This window comes from Gekko japonicus, unplaced genomic scaffold (genome assembly GCF_001447785.1).
Source record: "Gekko japonicus isolate JY-2015 unplaced genomic scaffold, Gekko_japonicus_V1.1 scaffold3215, whole genome shotgun sequence".
Classification (NCBI taxonomy): Eukaryota; Metazoa; Chordata; class Lepidosauria; order Squamata; family Gekkonidae; genus Gekko; species Gekko japonicus.
In genome coordinates, this window is record NW_015164760.1 from 109,858 (window position 1) to 119,176 (window position 9,319).

The following is a 9,319-nucleotide window of genomic DNA, read 5'->3' on the forward strand; positions in this document are numbered from 1 at the left end:
AATACTCAGTTTCTCCTGTCTGTTGGTCCACTTAGGAGTCTTGATCCTGGTTGTGTGGTGGGCTAGTTGTGGCAAATGGTAGGGAAGCTCAGTATTTCTGTATACAGTTGTAGGGGCTTTATTGCAATGTGGTATGGCATGATATTATGTTCTTATTCCAGTGTGGGGTGTGTGTGGGGCAATGGAAGCTGAGTGATAGGGTCTCTCCAAGTGATTGCCAGAAGTGAGATGCGTCCTGGTCTTGTGTCTTACAGATAATCTTACAAATAGTCCTTTGCATTTATATCATGCTTTCAACTTTAAAAGGATCATAATGCTGTTTGTGTGAACTTAGGCAAATCACGAGAGGTAGAGCAGGAAGGGTTGCATCAGTGCTTAGTTCTTGTGGCCCTTTCTTACATGCCCAGGGAAATGCTGATCGCCACTTTGGGGCCAGGAAGCAATTTTTCTCCAGGCCAGTTTGGCCCCCAGTGATCCTCGAGGTTTTTTTTTATCATATTCTGGGCGTGGAACAGGGGTCACTGGGGTGTGTGGGGGGGTATTGGTGAATTTCCTGCATTATGAAGGGTTTTGGACTAGATGACCCTGGAGGTCCCTTCCCACTCTATGAGTCTATGATTCTATAATTCACATAGGCTGGCTGTGGGCACGCCAGCACCTCTGTCAGGCAAAAGCCCCTGAGATCCACCCCCTCCCCTTTTCCTTCACCTTTTCTTTTGCCTGACTTGGAGGTGAAGGGAAGGGAGAGGAGGGAAAGAATGGATCCCAGGTGCTTCTGCCCGTCAGAGGGGCTGGCGCACACTTCCGGTGATGTCAGGGGGTGTGGCATATGCTAATAAGTTATGCTAATGAGCTCCTGCAGCTCTTTTTCTACGAAATGACCCCTGGCAACAACAAAACCATGGCTACCCCGTCATCACACATAACCTCCTTTGAAAGAGCCAGTTTGGTGTCGTGGTTAAGTGCGCGGACTCTAATCTGGGAGAACTGGGTTTGATTCCCCACTCCTCCACTTGCACCTGGCTGGATGACCTTGGGCAAGCCGTAGTTCTGATAAGAGCTGTCCTTGAAAAAGAGCAGTTTCTGTCAGAGCTCTCTCAGCCCCACCCACCTCACTGGGTGTCTGTTGTGGGGAGGGGAAGGGAAAGGAGTTTGTAAGCCGCTCTGAGACACCTTCGGGTAGTGAAGGGCGGGGTATCAATCCAATCTCCTCCTCCTCCTCCTCCTCCTTCTATGTCTTTGGAGAACTACAGCAGGTCAGAGTGGGCCTAGGGAGGAAGAAGTAAAGCGATACATTATGAAGTACCTCCTAACATCTTATAGAAAGGGAGGTGGTGGGGTCTCTGGGCCCATCATGCCTATGACAGGAACTGCCTCTTCCCTGTGTTGGAGAGGCCGCCTGCTTACCATCCACAAGTGACAATATCTGGGTCTGATGCGGTAGGTTCAACTTTTATTCAGCCATCGAACACAGAGGAGCACGCGGAGGGTTTCTTCCACAGGGTTTGATCAGCCAGCGCCGCCGGAGAAAATTCTGTGGCGGGGCGAAGAAGATCAGCATTGGACTGAGAATGGTCTTTATTTTTCAGCCTGAGCTTTCTCGCTGGCCTTCCGGGCGGGCTGACCTTGCTGATTGTTTGGTCCAACGACACACGAAAAGTCATTTCCTGGGAAGTCCTCGGCCAATATTGTAAATGTGGTGATCTTATAAGGGGGCAACCCACCTTCCCCTGTGTACAAAACATCATCTGTAAAGGGGATGGTGTTTTTGAGCCACACGAGAGTGACGTATTTTGACAGGTGTCCTTGCGTGAGGCAGCCAAAGGATACCTCGTAATTATTCTTATCCTCCTGGAAACGTGGCCCAAAGAGGGACTTGTCAGAGGCCGACGGGTTTTCTGGTCGAGGGCCAAAAAGCAGAGCATGGTGGGCAAAAGAAAAGAAAAGAGAATGGTTATTTGTTTTTAGGCCAAATAAGCGGGACTCTGTAGAGGAAGGCAGGAATCTTGGGAGAAGGAGACTGGGAGACTTTGGAACATGCTTTCTTCTGAACTGTTTTCATAATCCAGGAATACTCTCCCCCCCATACTTCCCAGCCATCATGTTCACGGATGCTACCGAGCCCTCCTGCGTGGTGTGTTATGGACAGCAGGTACTCATGATTTTGTGGTAAGGAATGGAGTGGGTTGTTCTCCAGGACCATTCCCATTAAGATACGGGAGAAGCGCCACGTTAAAGAAAGTCCGGGAGCCTACCATCTCCTGATTTTCATTTCTCATTCCGAGTATAGGTACAGTAAAGGTTCCCTTGCTCGAAAGCCAGTCGAATCCGACTCTAGGGTTGTGGTGCTTATCTCCGTTTCCAAGCCGAAGAGCCAGCGCTGTCCGAAGAAGTTTCCGTGGTCATGTGGCCGACACGACTAAACACCTGTTCCCTTCCCACCGAAGGGGTACCTGTTTATCTTCTTGCAATTTCTTGCTTTCGAACTGCTAGGTTGGCAGGAGCTGGAACTAGAGTCGGGAGCTCACTCCGTCATGCGGCACACTCGGGTCTCGAACTGCTGAACTACCGATCCTTCCACAGCCTGCAGTTCAGCGTCTTAACCACTTGAGCCACCGCAGCTCCCATTCCGAGTATAGCCTCATTATAAATGTCCAACTCAACGCTGTCAAGAACTCGTGGGGAAAAGCAAGTCCCTTTATTCCTCCCCAGCTCCCCTCCCGGTCCTTTCCCCTCTTTCTGGCTCCTACTTTCCTCTCTCCAGTCCTTGCCTCTGCTTGGCAACTTCTGTCTCCAGTTCTCTCTCCTCCCCTCCCCTCATCCCTTCCCCTCCCTCCGTCTTTTTCTGCTCCCCTCCTCTCCCTTTCATAAGAACATAAGAGACGCCAATGTTGGATCAGGCCAAAGGCCCATCCAGTCCAACTTCCTCTCTCTCTCTCATTTCCCTCTCCCCTACCTCTCCTTTCCTCCTCCCTCCCTCTGTCCTCCCCTCTTCTCCTTGCACAGCCAGTTTTTCTGAGGGAGGGGAGAAGCTGTTTACAGAGCAGTGGGGACGCCGCCTCCCCTCTTCTCCTTGCACAGCCAGTTTACAGAGCAGTGGGGATGCCACCAGAATGGTGCATTGTGGGAAAGGGAATTAAGAGAAGGGTAGAAACACTGTTTTTTATGACAGGAAAGGGACTTCTTCGCCATGGTGTTCTTTGGGGGGGGACGCTCCAGACATTGCCACAAACTCTGTTATGCTGGCACGCACTCCCCCATTTCCTTCCGTTTTTCTCCCACTGGCCTGTGGGAAATTGGGGGGGAAGGGGGACCCTCCTAGCGGAACGTGGGGCCCTGACTCCCCGATTTCTCTGCTGCTCACAGCCCCGTGGGGACAGAGGAGGGTGGCAAGGTGAGGCGGGTGGGGGCGCGGTGCTGCTGGGCTGGACAGCAGTGGAGTGAGTCCGCTGCCACAACCGGCCTGGATCTGGCCATGACTCTTGATGGGTCTCGTGGGGGGAGAAAGGCCCCCCGAAGGAGCGCAAGAAAAGGATGGGAGGGAGAAAGAAGCCGGGGCCTGCAGTGCAGGCCAAGCCCAGGTGAAGATCTGAGCACCCACGGGAAATCCCAGAGGGGACTCAGGAAGACGGCATGTTTGAGTTTCAGATGTGCTCTGCCCTCTTCTGAAGTTCTTCTTCTTCCAAAAGTTGGGGGCAGACTGATTTCACATTCAAGCGACACCTCTTTAGAGATCCCGCTTAACGCGTCCTCCCTCCTGCCAAAGAACCGTTAATGAGACAAGGAAAGACACCAGAAAGGAAAGAGGTGCGGAGGGACGAGGGGAGCAGGGGTGTGTGCTCTGGCGTAAAGGTGGCGACGCTTAGTGGCAAGGGTCAAGCGGCACTACAGAGGCCATGCCAAAGGTCTGCTTACCCGTGTCCTTGTCCGCGGTCCTCCGAGCTCTCAGGGAGGGAAGCGCGTTTAGTTCCACCGTACAAGTGAAGATATCTCTTTCAGTCCAGTCCTCCACAGGGATGTGCAATGTGCTCATGGTGTAGAGCTCCTCTGGGATCTCGGTCTGCACAGGACTGCCGATGGAGTCGATGGAAGTTGGTGGAAGTTCTTCGTCGTTGCGGAACCATCTCACCGAGAGGCTGTCGGGGTCGACTCCTTCAACCAGGCACGTGAAGCTGTCTATTTCCCCTAAGGGCATCTTTCTTAAGGGACGGGGGAAGCCTTGGGTGGTCAGAAGGCGGGGAACGCCCCCTGGATGGTGCAGAGAGTGGGAAAAGGGAGAGAAGAGAAGGGCAAAAACACGTTCTGTATGACAGATGAGTGGGAGCTGCGGTGGCTCAAGTGGTTAAGACGCTGAACTGCAGGCTATGGAAGGTCAGTAGTTCAGCAGTTCGAGACTCGAGTCGCTGCATGATAGAGTGAGCTCCCGTCTCTAGTTCCAGCTCCTGCCAACCTAGCAGTTTGAAAGCAAGACATTGCAAGTAGATAAATAGGTACCACTTTGGTGGGAAGGGAACAGCGTTCCGTGCGCCTTGGTGTTTAGTCATGCCGGCCACATGACCACGGAAATGTCTTCGGACAGCGCTGGCTCTTCGGCTTGGAAACGGAGATGAGCACCGCAACCCTAGAGTCGGACTCGACTGGCTTTCCAGCAAGGGAACCTTTACCTTTTATGACAGATGAGGGACTTCTTCCCCACAACATTCTTGGATTCACAAGACCTCAAGTGAAGCAGTGGGGACGGGCAGAAGGGCAGCCAGGACAAACCAGCAGCAGCCAACCTGTTAAGCCGGTGGCTGAGTCCTTCCCACGGGGCCTGGCTTTCTCGGCTCCCCCTCTACGAAAGGGGGACCAAGAGGGGGCTGCAGGCATGTATGTGTGCCGTAAACAGGACACGGCTATGAATAGTTAACTGAAACGAGGATATAACATGCAAAAATATGCAATAAACTCATATAATTATCAAGGTTATAAGTGTGCTTTATCCCAAATATAACAGTAAGTATAAATAAGATAGTAAAGTATAGTATTAGGAGCTGCGGTGGCTCAAGTGGTTAAGACGCTGAACTGCAGGCTGTGGTAGTTCAGCAGTTCGAGACCTGAGTTGCCGCATGACAGAGTGAGCTCCCGTCTCTAGTTCCAGCTCCTGCCGACCTAGCAGTTCGAAAGCAAGAGATTGCAAGTAGATAAATAGGTACCACTTTGGTGGGAAGGGAACAGCGTTCCGTGCACCTTGGTGTTTAGTCATGCCGGCCACATGACCACGGAAATGTCTTCGGACAGCGCTGGCTCTTCGGCTTTGAAACGGAGATGAGCACCGCAACCCTAGAGTCGGCTTCGACTGGCTTTCGAGCAAGGGAGCCTTTACCTTTTTTATAAATAAGATATAATACATACACAACCACATATAAACCCAAAGCCGAAATTCAGTCTTTAGAATGTCCATTCCAGATGCTTGAAAAATCTGACATCGGAAAACTTTCCAAAGAACTGTCCTACTGTGTAAAAAAGTTCACTTCCTCCCGACTTCATTCGGGTGATGAAGCTTGTAGCAAGAAAGGATCCACACCCAACAAGCTATCGACAAAAGCTGTTTCGAAACTCTCTTGCTCAAGTGCAAACGATCCTTTTCTTCAAAGCTGATGATCCTTCTACAAACGGAATCAGTTTTCATAGGTCGTGGGAGTACATCCATGCTGAAGAATTGAAATCTGGAGGCAGTTGTGTTCTGTCATTACTGTACTTTACTACCTGAGAAAATTGATTCCGTTTGTAGAAGGATCATCAGGTTTGAAGAAAAAGGCTGTGGGCAGACCCACGTAGAGGGCATTACAGTAGCCTACCTTGAAGTAACCATAACAAGGACCCAAATGGCCAGATCAGCCGAATCAGGGTAGGGGGCCTTCTGTAGAGATCATCTGTATAATACTAAATTTACTGCATAATTATTAATTCCATGTGATATCATATGACTATCTAACAATATAAATAGCTGCAACGGTGTCTCAATGGGTAGGTCTCCAAGCAAATATGAACTCAGAGAAAAAGGGATCGGATTTTCTCAGACTGGCTTTAGCGTCTCCAGTTCTATAGTTCCGTAACAAATGCTTTAAAGGTAAAGGTTTCCCTTGCTCGAAAGCCAGTCGAATCCGACTCTAGAGAACGGTGCTCATCTCCGTTTCCAAGCCGAAGAGCCAGCGCTGTCCGAAGACGTTTCCGCGGTCATGTGGCCGGCATGACTAGACGCCGAGGCGCGTGGAACGCTGTTACCTTCCCACCAAAGCGGTGCCTATTTATCTACTTGCAATTTCTTGCTTCCGCTCTGCTCGGTTGCACCCTGTCAAATTAGAAGCCGAACCATCTGTTTGGAAAGCATTACATTTCAAGTGCCTAAATTAACCTCATTTCTTCCCCCTTTCTGAAACTGTGTGGCCAGAGCAGGAATCCTATCTGGCTCCCCACCCCCTGGCTCTGCATCTCACTTCATAACCAAGGTAACCATGAGAAACAAAGACGTTATGAATGTAATTACAAAAAATATATTAAAATAGTCTTTGGCCCCTGCCACACGCAGGGGAAAAAGCGGCACAAACCGTGGCTGTTCAAAGCCGCGTCAAAGTTGACACGGCGCGGCGGGATCCCACGGATCCCCTGGCCGCGCCGCGTTTTCTCCCCGGCACGATCAGACGCCGGGGAGAAAACACAGAGCTGACGGCCGGCCAGCCGAACTGCGCATGTCAGAGCATGCGCAGTTTGGCTAGGAGCCCAGGAAGCGCTGGCGCAAGGACGCGCCGGCGATCAGACTCCCGGGTTGAGGCGCACCAAGGCGATGAACCACCTCGGTAGGTGGTTCCAACTTGATGCGCCTTATCCCATGGATGGGCCGGTTTGGGGACGGAAGCACCACGCTTCCCAGATGTTGTGGTGTGATCGCGGCAGTTTGAACCGCCCCCAAACCGTCCTGCTTCTGGGCCAAATTCCCTCGTGTGAACGGGGCCATCATAAAGTAATATCTGGATTACTTGAGTATTCTGGTGCAGTCCTGGGCAATGTTCCCTCTAAACTGTGGAGTCTTGTGAGCAAAAATTCTAGTGTGTGAGCTACTGGCATTGAAATTGGGAGCAAGCAATTTGGCTACTGCATAAATTAGTTTGCTCTGGAGACATCCTTCCTGAGCTGAGACTAAAATGTGTGAGCTGGAGGCTAAAAAACTGTGAGCTAGCTCACACTAACTCAGCTTAGAGGGAACACTGGTCCTGGGTGGCTTAAAATTAAAAGGGGACAGAGGAAATCAGAAGAGTGAAGGGGAAGGAGATAACGTCGTTGAGAAGGACGTTTTCTGGAACTGGGTCAGGGGTGCTCCTGCTTCTTGTCCAATGCGGTGTGTTCCAGTCAGGCCCGCCAAGGTCCAGTGCGGGCCTGGCAGTGTCTCTCTCTCTTCCCCTTTCACTTGGACTCCTTTCTGAAGATTCTGTTGCAGTCTCCTCAGAGAATTCTGGGTAATGTAGTCCTAGGGCCCCTGACATCACCAGTATTAGGTTTTCAGGACTGGGGAGAAGGTCTGGAGCAATGCTCCCTCTAAGCGGTGGAGTCTTGTGAGCAAAAACCCCACTTTGTGAGCTACTGACATCAAAGTTGTGAGCAAGCAATTTGGCGCTTCATAAATTAGTTTGCTCTGGAGCCATCCTTCCTGTGCTGAGACAAAAATCTGTGAGCTGGAGGCTAAAAAACTGTGAGCCAGCTCACACTAACTCAGCTTAGAGGGAACACTGGTCTGGAGAGGTTTAGGGAGAGGCATTCTTGGCCTGGCTTGACTAGGCCACCCTTGCTTGGCCAGAAGCGGCAATAGCCTGGACACTAAACCCCTCCCTCGAATGGGTTAAAAAGAAAGAACTGGCCCAGGGTGGAGAGGAAGAGAGCTACTGAAATGGGAGCCTGGCCGAAAGAAAGAGCTTGGCACATGGAAGAAAAGAGGTTGAGGGGAGGCCTTCAGGAGTGTGTGAAGAGAGCAGAGCACTCACCTGTAACATTCTGGCCAGAAGTCCGAGGCAGGTTGGCCTCAAGGGCAAGGAGTCCAAAAGAAAGGAAGAAGAGGCCGGACCTCATGGCGGTATATGGCTGAATGCTCAGGAGCAAGCTAGGCTTGCTTATGTAGTGTCCCTGAGTTTGGGGAAGGGATTTGCTGGTAAGTTTCTGGAACCCCACCAGAAAATTCAGGTAGGAGGCTTCAGTTTCCCAGAAACCTGGGTGTCATCGAATGAAGAATTAGGCTATGGGGAAACTTGGCATGTGTACTATTTTGTTTTCCAAATCCATCCTCAGAAGTGTCAAAAAGAAATTGGGAGGGGGAAAAAAAATCTCTCAAAGAAGAGGTACCGCAGTGTCATGGGCCTCCTGATGACAGTTTTTGGCACAGGGGTGGTAGGCCCAGAGAATCCCACCGAGTCGTGGTCTCTCTAACTCTCAGACATGCCTTCTTCGAGGCGCTCTACGTCACCCTGTGGTTCTCCAGAGACAGAAACCGCAATTCTGTGTCTCATTCAGCGCAAGGAGTGATGGAAATGCGGAATGTAGAATACCAAGTTACACAGGCGGGATGTTTGGGAACAGACAGGTAGAATAGACAGAATTCTGCTGTGCTTTGCTGGCAGGTCCTTGGTCGGCCACGTCAACCTTCTCTTTCAGTCCTGAAATGGAGGCCGTGAGTTGCAAAAGACCCGCCATTGTGTCGCCAGGAAGTGTTGCTGGTAGGAGTTCAAGTCACACCAAGTCACCCCTTGAGGGGAAAACTGTCAATCAGAAATAAGTACCTGGGAACTACAGAGAACCTCTAGGCTTGCTGGTGAGTCTGGGTGTCAGTCTTGTGGCAAATGAATGCCTGTTGATGGAAGCACAGGGGCGGGTGACCCAATTGTCTTCGTTTCTAAGGAGACAATGGACTTACCAAAACAGACTCCTAAGGGCCGATTTAAACCTCACTGGTTGTGTCCGGGGTCCCCACCCTGTGTCACAGTCAGATATGAGTTGTTGGCAGGGGTCATTCCGTAGAAAAAGAGGTGCAGGAGCTCATTAGCATAACTCATTAGCATAACTTATTTGCATATGCCACACACCCTGACATTACCGGAAGTGTGTCAGAAGGCAACACCCACCGTTCAGGCTCCACTGGACTGTTTTGGATTGCTAGCTATTGGGGGTTGGGGGGGAACATGCAGATCTGTCGTCACAGAGGAGGGAGAGCTTGTACCTGAATAAAACTTGGTCTTAAAGGTGCCACTGGACTGTTTTGGATTGCTAGCTATGGGGGGGGGGGGGAGGGCAC

General features: G+C 51.0%; 1 protein-coding gene across 1 annotated transcript in view; it reads right to left on the reverse strand.

Annotated features, from left to right (window-relative positions):
- LOC107109120 (mitochondrial inner membrane protein OXA1L) overlaps positions 1-8,721 on the reverse strand; it is an 18,228-nt gene extending 9,507 nt beyond the window's left edge. The window contains exons 1-3 of the mRNA XM_015409689.1: positions 8,585-8,721; positions 3,916-4,199; positions 1,725-1,898 (exon numbers count right to left, since the gene is read on the reverse strand). Of these exons, the coding sequence (XP_015265175.1) occupies positions 1,725-1,898; positions 3,916-4,199; positions 8,585-8,721 (595 nt within the window). The remainder of the gene's footprint in view (positions 1-1,724; positions 1,899-3,915; positions 4,200-8,584) is intronic.
- Between the last annotated feature and the right edge of the window lie 598 nt (positions 8,722-9,319).